Source organism: Plasmodium relictum (assembly GCF_900005765.1).
Source record: "Plasmodium relictum strain SGS1 genome assembly, chromosome: 5".
Taxonomy (NCBI): Eukaryota; Apicomplexa; class Aconoidasida; order Haemosporida; family Plasmodiidae; genus Plasmodium; species Plasmodium relictum.
This window is the reverse complement of record NC_041683.1, coordinates 214,114-230,595: the sequence shown is the minus strand read 5'-3', so window position 1 is coordinate 230,595 and position 16,482 is coordinate 214,114. Positions and strand designations below refer to the sequence as shown.

Genomic DNA, 16,482 nt, shown 5'->3' with positions numbered 1-16,482 from the left:
AATATAGTTGCCTACAAAAAAAAAAAAAAAAAAATATTTTAATTGATAAGTTATTTAATGAAAAAAAATAGTGTCGATAAAGGTATTGTTTATCCATTTCAAACATGAAAATAAAATAAAAAAGGTTACTATGCATATTTCATATATTCTTAATGTATATTTGAAATTTCAAAATTTTTCAAAAAGATATGGGGAAAATAGATAACAAAATTAAAATGTTGTAAAGAAAAAAAAAACATATAATATATATATATATATATATATATATATAAGTAGAAAAAAATGTCCGATAATAGTATTCTGTTTTATTATATAATTAAACATGGATAATTATTTGTACTATTTCAATGTTTTAATTTTCTTATATTTAATAATATCCAAAATTTGTAATTTTTTAACTATATTTCTTTTAAAATATGATAATTCTTCTCATTTACACTTTTTTCTTTTCTAGAGATAAAAGTAATTCAAATTCTTTTTCTTTCTTTTAATGTATAAGAAAATATAATTTTACAAAATTTTTTTTTAATTCTTAAAATTTTCGAACCAGTTATCGCCGTAATGCATAATACCTATTTTTTCTGCGAACTAAAAATTTAGTGGAAAAAAAAAAAAAATGGATTTATGATACATGCGAAATTTTATTTGAAGAAATATTTATCTTTTAAAATAATAAGAAAAACAAAAAGGTTATAATATAAATGAAGAATTATAAAAAAAAAAAAAAATTAAGTATATACAAAAATAAAATATAAAATATAAAAATAAAAGCACTAAACTTATTTAGAAAATTCAAAAAGAAAATATATACATATATATTTACAAAGCTCTCTTTTTTTTTTTTAAGACAGATAAAATTAAGTCCATTAAATATTAGATATAATGGATATAATTTTTTTTTTTTTTAAATAAATATAAATATATAGAAATTTCTCTTTTTTTTCTTCATAGAAACTTTGGAGTTTTTTTTTTCTTGAATTAAAAGAGAAAGGAAAGATAAAAAAAGAGAAAAAAAAAAAAAAAATATAAACCAATATTTTTCGAGTATATTTTATACATTTTAAAAATAAAACTCTTTTTAAATATATAAGTGCTAAATGTACAAAAAAAAGAAAAAAATAAATATATTGTAATTATGAAGTTAATATGTATAGTGTCTAAAATATAAATAAATAAAAAATATTTTAATCTATTACCTTTAAATCTATATCAGACTTATCAAAATGGCGACCAATATTATTACCTACATAAAAACTATTTTTGAAATTAAACAATAAACTAGAAAAATGTTTCATTAAATTTTTCATTATTTTATTTTTATACATTAAACAGAAAATTAAATATTTTAAATTTTCATTGTCATTTAATAAGTTCCATATTTCTTTTTTATTTTTTATAATAGTTTTAATTTGATCATTTAAAAAAAAATCAATCAAAATTGAATTTGGGTATTTCTGCTTTATAAGAATGTATGGTTTTGTTTTTTTTAGTAAGAAATTTACATATATATCTAATATTCTTAAACTCATTTTATCAATATAAAAATTCTTTCTTTTTATGTTTTTTGTTAATTCTCGTATTTCGTCAATATTAAATATATCTATACTAAGAAGTACGAAACTTCTCAGTTCTTCATTCTCTAGGTTAGAAAGATCCTTTTTTAGCAATTCAAAAGAATCTCTAAAATAAAAATTTAAAATTATTAAGTATTTCATTGCTTCTAAACAAATATATAGACCGAATTGCCCCCAATTCGGTTTCGTAAAAATATCAATTTCTTCAATTCCACATTTTCCAATTGAAAAAAAGTAATGTATAAAATTAAAACTATTTCTTTTGTTATTCCTTGAATTTTCTTTTAAATAAAACTTTTTATTTATATTTTTCTTTAAATTTCTTTTTTTTTTCTCTAAATAATTATATTTTTTTTGGTTTAATATGATATGATTAAAAAAATAGAAGTTATATTTTCTACATAAATAGTTGTATTCATCATGCCCAAGTTTATTTTTTAAATTCAAAAAGAATAAATAAAGTTTACTTTTTGTTTTATTTGAATTATTTAAATATGAAAAGTTACTTTTTTTTGTATTACAGAATAAAGTATAAAAATATTTTAAAGAATTTTTAAAATTCTGAATTTTTATAAAGAAATTAGGTAACTTCTGAAATCGTAAGTGATCATAGTCATTAACACACGATGATACGTTGGTTTGATTTGAAAAAATAATTATTTTATATTCACTTTTTAAATTATATAGAGTGTTTAATACATTTTTGTCATATAATAAATTATTTTGGTGATTATTAGAATGAGAATTAATTAATGTTCCATCAAAATCAAAAGAAGCAATTTTGATAGGTTTAGATAATAAATAAGAAACATATTTTTTAAAGAAAAATTCTTTGTTTTTAATTATTTCAAGATTATTAGAAAATTTATCAAGAGCTAACTTTTTTAATGTTGTTTTTTCATCTACTGTTTGAAATAAACAACAGTAATATCTATTCCATTTCTTTTCAAAGTTATATCTTTTTAAATAAAATAAAAATTTTAAATATTTTATACATACAGATTTTTTAACTTTTAAATTAGAAAAAGAATTAAATTTTAAGGCCATAATTCTTTTTTTTTCTTTTTTTTTTTTAAATTTAGAAAATATCAAATAAAAAAAAATAATTTTTCTATTTTACTTTATATCAAATATGAATATATACAATATCCTAATTTTTCTATTCCACATTTAAATTGCATAATAATACACTATATATTGACTTTTTAAATAAAAATTATTCATATTTTCTGAAGTTACTTTTTTTTTAATTTTATTTATTTTTCTTAAAATTTTTGAGTATTCTCTTCTCAAAAGAACCAAGTTTCCTTTTTTATTTTTTTTTATTAAATCAATCAAAACAGAATATTCGTCACAATTTTATATTAAGCATAAAAAAAAGTGGTTATTTTTTAAAATAAAACACAAAAAATTAATATTAGTACAAAGAAAATACTATTATATAACTTTCAATATTTGTAAAATATGTATTTCTAAAATTTAACAAGTACAAAAAGAATAACAGAAAATATTTTTTTTTCTTCTATTTTTTTTTTTAAATGAGTACATAGAAAAATATTCAAGCTGTCTCTTTAATATCCTATTTATACTCTAACAAAATTGAAAAGAAATTTGAATATTTCTCCTACTAAAAACAAAAAAAAAAAAAAAAAAAAAAAAAAAAAAAAAAAAAAAAAAAAAAAAAAAAAAAAAAAAAGAAAAAAGAAAAAAGAAAAAAGAAAAAAGAAAAAAGAAAAAAGAAAAAAGAAAAAAGTAAAATAAAAAAAAGAAAAAAGAAGTGAAATAAAGAAAAAAAAATTAAAAAGGATTTATTAATTCTGTAAAAAAAATATATATATGTATATATGGGTCTAAGAATTTTTTTTATATTATTTAGTAAGTTACACAATTTAAGTTAAAAGAAAAAAAAAATTCATATGCACATCTAATTATATTCTAATTGTAAATAAATTTTTTAATAAATTTTTCTTTTCTTTAATTTGTAGTTTTCTTCTGTTTAATGAAAGCAATAGAATCCTTTAAAAATAATTTCAAAAATATCGTATTCAATTGTTTTATCAAATTTTCATACAACAATAAGTATTTGACGTAATAAAAAAAAAAAATTTTATTTAAATAGTTAAATGTATTATAAATAATCAAATTTAAATATAAAATTGTTATTTATAATTAAAATCCTTATTAAACCTTTAAAAAAAAATTATTTATAAAATATTTATAGAAGAGCTATAAATAAAAAATTAGCCAGAATGGCTGATGAAGAAGAAAAAGCATTATTAGCAGCAGGAAAAGACGAAAATGGATCATCTATTTTTGGTTTTTCTTCAAAAAAAAAAGGATAAAATAAAAATGCTTTATAAAAAATAAAAATAATTAATTATAAAAAAAAAATAAAAATACATTTTAATGTTGTAAAATAATTTTTTTTAAAGGAAAAATTGCCAATGGAGAAATGAAAGTAGACCTTGTATATGAAGATGATAAGGTAATATTTTTTTTTTTTTACTTTTATTTTTCATAACTTGTATTTTTGTAAATAGTATGTATCTTAAAAAATCATACATAATTTTATATATTATTACACTTGAATATATATATATTTTTATATTTCGACAATATTTAAATTTTAAAATAAATTCACTAATTATATGTATTAATATATTTTATATTTAGGTTATGGCATTTAATGATATAAATCCTCAAGCACCAGTTCATATTCTTGTAATACCAAAAAATAGGGATGGATTAACAAGACTTAGTAAGGCAGAGGAAAAACATAAGGAAATTCTTGGACATTTAATGTGGGCGGTATAATACTTTTTTTTTATTTTATTAATAATATTATTTTATTAATAAACATATATATATAGCTCAAAATGATTAAAAAAAATAAATATATATATAATAATATATCAATATATTTATTTAATAGGTTGCCGAAATAGTAAGAAGAAATAATTTAGGAGATTTTAGATTAGTAGTAAATAACGGACCAGAAGCTTGTCAGTCTATTTATTATTTACACTTACACATTTTAGCTAAAAGACAAATGAAATGGCCACCAGGATAAAAATAAGAAATAAATAATAATTATAAAATAAAAAAAAAACATACATACATAAATGGTTCATATATTATTGAAGTAAATTAATTAATATCCTTTAAAAGCTTAGTGCATTTATTTTCTTATTAAAATATATGTATGTGCAAACTAATATATCTAATATTTTTTTTTTTTCCAAAAAGTAATATGAATATATTATAAAATTCATTCATTATAAAAATTATTCAACATATTAATGTTTTGGCAGCTATGTATAAAAATATAAATGAAAAGTTTTAACATCTTAAAGTAGTAAATATTAAAAAAAAAAAAAGACTAAAACTATTGAAAAAACGAAAATAGTATATGTTACAAAAAGTAAAATAATTGAAAAAATTTAAAATTAAGAAAAATTAAATTTATTAAAATGGCACAAAAATAAAACAATTAAAAAAGTTCAAAAAAAAAAAAAAAAAAAATTAAATAGATAAATAATTTAAATAATGAAAAATGAAAAAATTTATATATATAAATAACTATATGATAAATGAAAAAAAAAAAAAAAATAATGATTAAAGTAATACAAGTTTTCTGTGAAAATCTTAAAAAGGAAGATAAAATAAATATTTTTTATAATTTAGGAGTATTTTTTAACAGTAAGGGCATTTTTGTTTTCATTTTAGATTTCATTAACTTGGGAGTAAATTTAGTATTTGTTGGTGTATTTTTTTCTGTATTTATGTTAGTTATTGTATTGGTTGATTCTTTTTTGTCTGTTGATTCTGTTTCATCAAAGAAAGTGTCTAAATTTTTTGGTATCAGAGCTACTTTTCCTTTTATAAATAAAGGAGTATTATTTAAAGGCAAACCCGTTTTTTCTGAATTTAAAATATTTTCTTGTAATAATTCAAAGTTTTGAAAATTGTCCCAATTAGAAGGCAATTTTAATGATGCATTTACTTCTTCCAAATCATTTTCCAACATGTCAAGAATACAATGTTGTTCTTCTATTAATTTCTCTAATTCTCTACATGATAAAAGTATATTAATTATGTCATTTTTATCATCATTTGATATATTAGAAAAATTCACTGCCAAATCAAATAAGTTTTGGTATTTTTTGTTTTTTGGTAAAAAAAGATTTGCAACATCATCTAAACGCTCAATATGTTTTTTTCTTAGAGGATTATATGTTACAGAATTACTATTATTTAATTCTTCATTTTTTTTCTTTTTTTTTAAATATTCGTTTGCCCATTTTAGTTTTTCTTTTAAATATTCTATTTTATAATTTTTATATATATCAAAGTTAAGATCATTGGTATCCTCTATATCTTTTTTAATGTTTTTATATTTTTTTTTTCTTTTTAATTTATTAAGAGGTATACTTTTTTTTTTCAATTTTTCTTTATGTCTTTTATTATCACCTTGATTATAATCTTCATCCTCATCTTCATCCTCATCTTCATCTTCATCCTCATCTTCATCTTCATCTTCATCTTCATCCTCATCTTCAATAACCCCTCTTGAATTGTTTAATTTATGTTCAATTTCATACCACTGAGAGTTTCCAATATATTTACTCTTAGTTTTATTTTTATTTCTTTTATTAATTTTTTTTTCATCTTCAAAATATATATCAGCATTTAAATATCTTTCATCTTCGCTACTCCATTCTGCTCCACTTTTAAATTGCAGTGGTTTAAGGTGCCCTGCAGCTATCATTGTATTATCATCAATCTTTTTTTTTTTTTTTTTCGTATCTTTTTTGTCATTATTAGTTTCTTCTTTTTCCTTTTTCTTTTCTTCTTCATTTAAACTATTCATATAAAAATTTTGATAATACATAGGATCATATGGGTATAAAGGGACACACACACCAGGGTAAAAGCAAAAGGGTGGATTTACTATGTTACTATTTCTTAAGTTATTATCAATATTATAAAGAGGAAAATTCATCATGCAAGAATAATCAGAAAAAGGTGAAAAATTATTAGAAAAGTTATTTATTTGAAATTCATTTTGAACATCTTTTTTTTCGTTATGATTCTGAGGAATTTTGTCTAAATTAGAAATTGGTGTAGGTGGTCCTGTAACTTTACCTAGATAATTTCCATTAAATCGTGAAAATGCATTTATATAGTGAGTATTTCGAATCAATTTACTTTCTTTAAAGGTTGATAAAGGACCAATTTTGTTTGTTTCATTCTCTATTCCAATCATTATATTATTTTTAGTTACACTATTAATATATCCTTCCGTTTGTTCAATTTTATTATGTGAATTTGTTAACGCCCTAAAGTTACTTCCTTTTCTCTGCATTGAAATATCTACAATGTTTGAGTTTTTATTAACTAACGATTTTTGTTGAACTCCTTTGTTGTTATTTAATATATTTCGTGTCTTTTCATTATCTAGTAATGATATATCTTTTTTAATTAATGTACTTTTTTCTATAACTGGAGAAGTTGGAGCTTTTATTTTTTCTTTTGTATCTGAATATAACTTATCTTTTTCTATGAGTTCACATGGATTGGTTTTTTCAACATTTTTTGGCATTAGTGCAATATTTTTTACTTTATCAAAAATATTTTTTTTTTCAAAAGATTTAGTTTTTGATAAAGTATTCTTAGGACATTCTTTTTTGACTGAATCAAATGAGTTGGTTTCTTTTGATGTAGATGATTTTACTGTTGGTTCTAATGATTTAATTTTTGATTCTGGTGTTTTTATTTTTTGTTCGGGTGGCTTTATTTTTAGCTCGGGTGGTTTTATTTTTAGCTCGGGTGGTTTTATTTTAGGTTCGGATGATTTTATTTTTGGTTCAGGTGGTTTTATTTTTGGTTCATGTGGTTTTATTTTTAGTTCAGGTGGTTTAATTTTTTGTTCAAATGTTTTTGTTTTTGATTCTAGCACTTTATTTTTGGATTCATAAGATTTCATTTCTTGTTTTACTTTACTGTTTTTACTATTTATATCATTACCTACGTTTTTTGAAATAGGATTCTTTTGGAGAGCTATTTTAAATTATTAAAAAAAAAAATACTAATTGAAAATATTGAACATAAATAAGAAATAAAAAATAACATATATTTTATATGTGTGTATATGAAGGTTTAAATATATATTTTATAATATAGATATTTCTAAAATATTATATAGACGTACGAGGTAATATTCCTTTATTTTTTAATAACATAGGAGGATTTATATAAGGCTTCACTGATTTTAGTAAAGGTCCATCTTTATTACTTAATTTTGGCAAAGGCTTTGAAATCATTTTTTTTCATCCTTTTTATTCCATAGAAAAAAAAAAAAAAAAAATACAAATTCAATAAACTATTTTAAAAAAGTTAAAGGTATATAGTTATGAAATTTTCCTATTTTAAGTATTGGGATTCAAATTTTTTTTTTTTGTTTCTATATTATTAAAAATAGAGATGCTTAATATTTTTCGTTTATTGTATGAGATAACTAATTGAAAATTTTTTTAATTACAGGGATTTTTATGAATACATTTTAAAAAATTTTGAACCTGTTCATATTTTTTTTTTTTTGTGTGCACATAAAAGCACACAACTTAAAAAGTTGTATATTGAAATGGTGAATTGTGCATAAAAATTAATATATATTTTGCTATTACAAAAAAAAATTTTTAAAACATAAATATATAAATAAAAAAGTATAAAAAGTTTTATTTACATGCTTTACCTAGATACTTAAAACAGTCTATAAGCAATTTTCATTTAAATAAAAAATTTTAAAATTTTCCATTCATAATTTTAAAAAGAAATAGTTTTTTTTTTGTTATTTTTAATTCTCTTAAAAAAAAATGGTGAAACTGTTTGATTTCAATTATTATACTACAAAGAATATAACAAATTAAAGATAGCGTTAAAACAAAAAACAAATGAAAATTGCAAGACAAAAAAAAGTATTTAAAAAGGTTAAAAAAAGAGAGGAAAATTAAAAAATACATGAAATCAATTTAAATTGATATAAAAAACTAAAAAATAAGGACAAAAAAAAAAAAAAAAAAAAAAAAATATTAAAATTGTTGAGAATATATTCTAATAATAATTATGAAAAACTAAAATTTAAAAAAATAGAAATAAAACATAAAAAAAATATAAACCACTGATAGATTATATTTCAGAAGTATTCGCCTTTAAAAAATAGATAAATATCCAAAAAATATGAAAATTATTGAAATTTTATTTAATACATAAATATATATATATGCATATCAAAGTCTTAAAATAATAATATGATAAAATAGTGTAAACTCATATAAAAAAAGAGAAAAAAAGCTATAACTTTTTCTTCGTTTTAATTAAATAAAATTTTTTATTCACATTTCATATTTTTTAATTTAAAAAATATAGCACATCTAATTTTTTTGTATATGTATCATTGATATGGCATCTACTTAAAAGAGATTTCTTTGAAAAATTACTCATATTATAACTTATTTATTATTGTTACATTTTATTCAAAAAAAAAGAAAGTCAACTAAACTATGGTATTCTAGTATGAACAATTATTTCATTATCTTTTCCTTTTTCTGCTTTTGTAACAAAATTTAGTATACCTGCTAGCGTAAGTGTTGCATACTTCAGGTCTATAATAGCTGTTGAAGAAAAAAAAAAATATATATATATGTAAAAATGAAACTTTTATTTTATATAAATTGTAAATAATTAGATATTTTAGTGCTATATATATATTTTTTTTTTTAGTTTATTACGTGTTTCACCAATCCTAATTTGCTTCCCGTTTTTATTTAAAATAACAAAAGTAACATTACTAGCTAGTAAATTTCCGTCTACATTATTTGGTAAAAATTCACCTATCAATTAAAAAGTATAGATATATATATATTTTAACTGTACTACATTTTTATATCAATTTATCATTTTTTTGTCATTTATTTTCTAACCTAAGATACTCTTGACACTTAATTTATCAAGTAATACCCATGCATGACCATCAAAAATGGGTACTATAAAAATTAGTTTTTTTTTTAAATTAAATTATATATTAAGAAATTTAATTTTTTTTTTTATCATATATATAAATAAATGTATGTTACCTGGACTTTCTGAAATAAGACTTAAAGCAAATTCAGCTATCCATCCTACATTATCTCCAGCCCAAACAAGTCCTAAAAAGTTAAAAAGAAAAAAAAATAGAACAAAGGCAAGAATTTATACATATATATATTCTTTATATAACTGTTATAAAGTCAATAATGACAAGATAAAATTAAAAAGAATAATAATAAATAATTATTTTTTTATTTTTATTTTATAAATTAATATATACTTTCATCACTTAATCCCATTATGCTAAGAGCTCGAGATGAAATATAATTGAATCCATCAAAAACAATTATATTAGCTATAATAAAAATAATAATAATAATTCAAATTTTTTATTTTTATGCAATTATATTGTTAAGTATATATATATACCATTAGGATTCTGAATGGCAAAATCAAATTCAGTTAACCTAGTGCCATCATGAAGAACATAAATTCCTAAAAAAAAACAATGTTTTTTAAATATATTTATTTTTTTTTTTTTCATAAAAAATAATATTATGTATTACTTTGATATCCTTCATTTATTCCTTTCATTTCAATTTTCTTAACACCTAATAGACAATGAACAAAAAGGAAAAAAAAAAGGAAAATAAAAAATAATTAGGTAATAAAATATTATAATATTTGTAAACAGTTATATAAAGGAAAAATAAAATATAATACCATCTTCTTTTATTATTGATAATTCATCAACGAAATTTCTTCCATCATATACTTTCCCTAAAAAAATAAAAGGAAAAAGAAATATTATTAAATAAAATGGTATGAATAAAAAATATTAGTAAGAAAAAATTAATAAACACAAAATAATAGAAAAGTATAAGATTTAATATAATAAAATTTACTTGATTCTGAAAAATCAATATGAAGGGTATCACCTAATAAAGATAAGAAAATATGTAAATTATTATATATATAATTGATTGATTTTTTTTTTTTATTAAAAAAAAATTTTAAAAGTCAGTTCGTTATGCTTGTTACGTTGAGAATTTTCTACGTTTAGATGATATCCTGAAATTAAAGAAAAAAAAAAAAACAAATAATAATTTTTTTCGGTTTTTATTTAAATATGTAAAAAAATATAAATGAATATGCATTACCCCCGGTAAAGAGAAGGCCATTAAATTTTCGAGCTTAAAAAAAAAAAATAAATATATTAATACAATATTTACAAAAATTATAGAGGCTATTTTAGTCTTATACATTTTTTTTTTCACATTTATTAAATTACCTCCAACTTTTATGAAAATAGAACTGTCTGATTTAATACCTAGTAAAAAAAAAAAATAAATAAAATTAGTGTAAAATTATTTTTTTTCAAAAATATATCTAGTTATTATTATATTAACCTTCTCTAATAGAAACAGATTTCTTAAAGAGGTTTAAAACTTTTCCTTTAAGAATTTTAAGCATACCGATATTCTCTAAAAAAAGAAAAATAAAGGAGAAAATATTTATTTATTTCTTATATAGTTATATATTTTTTATTCCATTTTTATTTACTGAAAACAAAATAAGCTATTTGACTTCTTTCTAAATCTCTTATATTTTTATCGTTTCCTTCCATAAAGGGACAAATAATGGTTATACTGCTACTTTCATCTCTATGATTTTTTATTTTTAAATATTGAAGGCTATTTAATGTTTTATCAATTATACTTTGAGCTTGATTCATATCTTTAAGTCGTGAAACATCTTTTATAATCTTTTGAACAATTTTCTCTAAAAGAAAAAAAAAAAAAATTAAAAGTATATATACATTTTTCCTTTTTCTCAAAAAATTAAAAAAAATTACTTGTCACGGTAGCGCATATGTATCGGAGAGATAATTCTGATTTAATAAATAAATCATAATTTTTTTTATTTATATTTTCTTTATTTTTTTCCTTTGATGGACTACGATAAAAATAATCACATCTTGTAGCTGTATCAACAGCAATTTTTAAAATATCCAGTGGATTAGATAAAGATGACATAAGAACTTTTAAAATTTTACGAATGCTACGTTTTTTAATATTAATTCTTATAGGTTTACATTTTCTATTTATTAATCCAAAGAATTTACTTTTTTCTATTCCTCCATAATCATGTATACAACCTAAAACTATTTTTTTTGTTCTACTTTTACATCTATTATAAATTATATCAACAGCTTTTTCTACTGGACCATCATCTATGATAAAAAGAAAAAATTGCATTATATATATATATATATATATATACATAAATATGTCTATCTTATTTGTTTTTTATATATTTTACTATGGACAAAGTATGTGAGAAAAAACAACTTTTTAAATCTTGATACATTCGAATTTTGTAATGAAACATCTTTTTCATTTTCAAACACCCATAAAGAAAGGATAGTAGAAACAAACTGAGCAAGTAGTGTAGGAGTATAAGGTAGAGATAAAAATTTTTTTTTTAACATTGTAACTATTTGACTAATTATTCTTTGAGCACTATCTACTTTGTTATGTTTTAATAAATAATTTGTCTCTGAAAATTTGATTAAATCATCATAATTTTTTGGATTTGCTCCACTTCTACCTAAAGTGAAAATCTTTTTTAAAACTGCCGAAAAACTTCTTAAAAAACTTGATTCATATTGTTCAATCATAGTACTTATAAAAAAAGCTATTTAAAATTAAAAAAAATAAATAAAAAAATAAAATATGATGCATATATAAGTATTTGTAGATAATTTATATATATATATATTTTTTAATTTTTTTTTGGAGTATACATATTTTTAATAAAATTTGAAATGTTTAATTATTATATTTATTACTTAATTGTAAGCTTATAGAAAGTAAAGGTGAGAAATGTCTAACTAAGAAATTCATATTTTTGAATGAAGGTTTATTATTGCTAAACCATCTAAATAAAAAACCAACATTTCTAATTCTTGAGGCGACAAATTTTCCAATTTTTACTTTTTTTGATTCAGTAAATCCGTAAGAAGCTGAATACATGTTTTGAATATCTATCCATAAATTTCTTGTTAATTCGAATAAGGAACTAAAATACTTTGAGCGTTTTAATAATGAGCAGGTTTTTATTATATCATCAATAGCAAATATTGGTTCATTCCCAGATCTTTCTAGTGATTCTTCTCGAAAAAAGTTAAAGGGAGCTATTTTCTTAATATTTATTTTGTCACCTTTTTTTTTCTATACATATATATATATATATATAATAAAAATTGTTAGTTATTATTATTAAAATATTCATACTAATTTAATCTATGAAATTATTTAATAAAATATTTCTAAACTATTTATTTGTATTTTTTTTTTTTTTCATACCTCTCCACTTTTATTAATAGTTTTATTTATTAAATTAAATTTATCAGATGTATACATAATACTGACATCTAAAAATCCTTTTTCTGAAACTTCGGTTGCAGAATTAAGATAAAGTAATATTATTAAAATAAAATCAGCTGTTGCTTCTATATTAAATAATTTATCTCTATAGTAATATAATAATAATCTAGTTACTAAAAAAATAAAATAAAATATATAAATATAAATAAATAAATATATATTTATATATTTATATATTACAATCTCCTCTTCGTTGCAATGTATTAGTGGGCTTAAAGTTTTTTTCATATTCTTCTAAACTGTAATCTGCATTGACAGTTTCATTTAAGCATTTTTCAGGGCACATATCATTGAACCCAAATTCTATAATGAAGGGAAAATAAAGAAGTATATATTTATACACGTATTTTTTTTTGTAATTTGAATATTTTTTTCTTTTTGAAATTAAAATAAGTGAAAGAAATATAAAAGTTTATTTCAATAAATAAAAATGAGGTAATTTCATAAATTAAATGATAAAAAAAAATTTTAAATTTTCTTTCCAAAAAAATTAATATAAATTAATCTAAATAATTTATTTCTTTTATCTAATTTTACTTTTATTCATAAGTTCGGCAATTTTATTCTTAAAAGAATGTAAAGAATCGTATATATCTTTCTCCAACAGCAAAAGGGTTCCTATAAATAGAATAAAAATAATATATATATATATATGTTTGTATAAAATTTTTAATAAAATTCATATATTTAAAAAAAGAAAAAAAAAAAAATTTTCACCATTTTGAATCATAGTTTGTATTCTAAATTTTAAAAGAGGAAGATATTTTTTGAAGAAACTCAAATCATTGTTGACAGATTTTTTAAATGTTTTCTCAAATAAGTAACTTGCTAATATACTTCCTAAAAAAGTTTTAATAATAAACATAATTTTCATTTATTATATTAATAAATATATTTTAACTAATTTATTTTTAATAAATACCTAATTGTCCGCAAACATCAGTATGCATAGGGGACAAATAATCGCCTCCATTTTTACTGTGTTCTTTTAATAATTTTGTTACTAAAAAAATAATAAGAGACAATATTGTTTTATTCATTATTAGTCATTTTTTTTTTTTTAGAAGTAAAAACAAAAGAGCAAAAAGACATAATATTAGTGAGATAAAATATAATCAATATAATTAAATATATACCATTTGTGTTTTCAATAACAAATTTCTGCATTAAAAGGTCTAATTCAAGTTTCTCAATACTAGCATCTTTACAAAAGTATAAAGAAAAAAAAATTTTTATGATGAAATTTTTAAATTATAAAAAAAAAAATTGTATTACCTATTTTTTTATTTGAGACTTTTTTTGAATTTATTTCTTTCTTAATAATTTTTTTCATATCTTTTTGTATACCTATAAAAATAAATCTTTATGATATAATATATTTGCTATAAATAATATTATTTTTTTTTAATTTTTTAAAGTATATTTTTTTTTTACTTTTCTTGGTATCATATTTATCTTTTAGCGTTGCTTCTGCATACCACTCCGTTGTATATTCTAAAAAAAAATAATTTTTAATTTTTAATAAAATTTTATTTGTATTATTGTTAATTAATTTTTTTTTTTTTAATACATATTTAAATAGTTTTTAATTTAATATTACTTGAGAAAGTCATGCTTTTTTCATTTCTTACTACATCTAATGAATGCATGGCAGCTAAACTTTCTCTTAATATAGCAGAAATTTCTGTGTACTTTTCTAATGTTTCAAAATTTTCTCCATCTAATTCATTGTTAATTTTGGCACCAATTCTCATCATATCATCTTTTATTTTTTCAAAAAAACGGAGAGCTAATAATAAAAGGTTTATTAAAATTATATAGTAATTAAGTTTATAAAAACAAATAGAATTTTTTTTTTGAATTTTTACCTTTTTCAAATTTGCTTTTTTCAACGTCTTTAATAAAAAAAAATAATTAGAATTAGGAAAAAAATTAAAGTGAAAAAAATTAAAAAATTAAAAAATTATTATAAATAAATAATAAAATAGAAAATTATATATAAAGAAAAAACTTATCAATATAATAGATGTTTTTTTTTTTTTTTATTGTATAAACCTTCTTCGTCTGGTATATTTTGACTAAAGCCACCTAAAAAGGGGGGGAAAAAAGTATATATATTATTCTATAGTTCATATTTTTAAATAAATATTATTTTTATGAATTCTTATTTATTTATAAAATCTTGTTATTTTGTTTTTAATATTTTAAATTGTCTATTTTATTTATTTATTTTTTTTTCTTCACAATTTCAGTTCTATTAATATAGACAATAGTTTTTATTTTTTTTATTTCATAAAAATATTTTATTAATTATTTTTTTGTACTAACCAACTATATGCGATTTTCTTGAATTTGAAGGAACAAATTTTTTAGAAACGGGATCAAAAACAATATTAACTGAGTCAACTGTTCTCATAATAGAATTTTCAATATTACTAACACCTAAAAAATAGAAAATAATAATTTATTTTTTTTCTTTAAAGAATAATATTAAAATTATGTACCTTTATCTTTCTGAACTCCTTTTGATTCATTTTTCGTTGATTTTAATTTAAGGGTTTTATGAATATGGTCTAAAATAAAATTATATACATAGTTTTATAAATAAGAATTTCAAAGTTTTGTTATAAAAATAGTAAAAGTAGAATGAAAAAAAAATTCATCATTAAAATAAAGATAATGCTTTTTTTAAATAAATAAATAATTTTTCTATAGCATATTCAAAATTTATTTGAATTTTCCTCTTTTTGTAATGAAAAGAACAAAATATAATGAAGTATAAATGTTTTTAAAGTAAATTTTTTCATTGAAGTAATAAAATTTGAAAATATAATTTTTAATTTAAATAAATATGTTCATATATTTATAAGCATTATATGTTACTTGATATTTCCGATGGAAAATACACAGACCAAATAAAAATTACTAAAATATATTTTAGCATATTTAGTAACAGTAAAGTAAGAAAAAAAATATATACATATGTATATACTTATATATTTTTTAAAAATATAATAATGACTTTAAAATATTGTTATTAAAGAAACATTCTAATATAGTTTAGTTTTTCTTTTTTTTTTTTCTATTTTTAATGGTATTTTTAAGATTTTTCTATAAAAACATAACAATTTAGACAACTTGTTTTTAGAAATGAAATTTTTTTTTTCTTTTCTTTTTTTAAATAGGATAAAATCATTATAATTAATATAATTCTTTGTTAAGTAACATAGTAACGCACACAAAAAAAAAAATATTATTTGTAAAAAATCTTTATTATGTAAAAAATTCATTAAAAGTTGTATGCACTTGTGGGCAGAACTTTTATTCCTTTTTATTAATACAAAAGAAATTTATATATTAACTAGTTTTAT

At 18.9% G+C, this 16,482-nt stretch overlaps 4 protein-coding genes across 4 annotated transcripts; 1 reads left to right on the top strand and 3 right to left on the bottom strand.

The window, feature by feature from the left end:
- Nucleotides 1-1,184: 1,184 nt before the first annotated feature.
- PRELSG_0506600 (phosphatase, putative) lies at nt 1,185-2,621 on the bottom strand (the record flags this gene model as incomplete). Its single annotated transcript, XM_028675316.1, has 1 exon — nt 1,185-2,621. One exon carries the CDS (start codon nt 2,619-2,621, stop codon nt 1,185-1,187), a length of 1,437 nt encoding a protein of 478 aa, XP_028531917.1.
- A 952-nt stretch (nt 2,622-3,573) lies between these two features.
- On the top strand, nt 3,574-4,644 carry PRELSG_0506500 (protein kinase c inhibitor-like protein, putative; the record flags this gene model as incomplete). Its single annotated transcript, XM_028675315.1, has 5 exons — nt 3,574-3,662; nt 3,796-3,890; nt 4,007-4,059; nt 4,248-4,382; nt 4,507-4,644. 5 exons carry the CDS (start codon nt 3,574-3,576, stop codon nt 4,642-4,644), a joined length of 510 nt encoding a protein of 169 aa, XP_028531916.1.
- Nucleotides 4,645-5,247: 603 nt separating this feature from the next.
- On the bottom strand, nt 5,248-7,897 carry PRELSG_0506400 (conserved Plasmodium protein, unknown function; the record flags this gene model as incomplete). The annotated part of the gene is made up of 2 exons (XM_028675314.1): nt 5,248-7,634; nt 7,786-7,897. The coding sequence occupies 2 exons, from the start codon at nt 7,895-7,897 to the stop codon at nt 5,248-5,250; spliced, it is 2,499 nt and encodes an 832-aa protein (XP_028531915.1).
- Nucleotides 7,898-9,134: 1,237 nt separating this feature from the next.
- On the bottom strand, nt 9,135-16,055 carry RON5 (rhoptry neck protein 5, putative; the record flags this gene model as incomplete). Its single annotated transcript, XM_028675313.1, has 31 exons — nt 9,135-9,247; nt 9,365-9,466; nt 9,557-9,619; nt 9,710-9,781; nt 9,943-10,017; nt 10,092-10,157; nt 10,229-10,273; nt 10,386-10,442; nt 10,568-10,600; nt 10,704-10,733; nt 10,823-10,855; nt 10,954-10,992; nt 11,072-11,146; nt 11,226-11,444; nt 11,518-11,895; nt 11,985-12,359; nt 12,514-12,895; nt 13,031-13,224; nt 13,292-13,414; nt 13,649-13,729; nt 13,829-13,951; nt 14,034-14,114; nt 14,248-14,313; nt 14,387-14,458; nt 14,546-14,605; nt 14,712-14,900; nt 14,980-15,006; nt 15,167-15,199; nt 15,440-15,553; nt 15,616-15,684; nt 15,995-16,055. The coding sequence occupies 31 exons, from the start codon at nt 16,053-16,055 to the stop codon at nt 9,135-9,137; spliced, it is 3,450 nt and encodes a 1,149-aa protein (XP_028531914.1).
- Between the last annotated feature and the right edge of the window lie 427 nt (nt 16,056-16,482).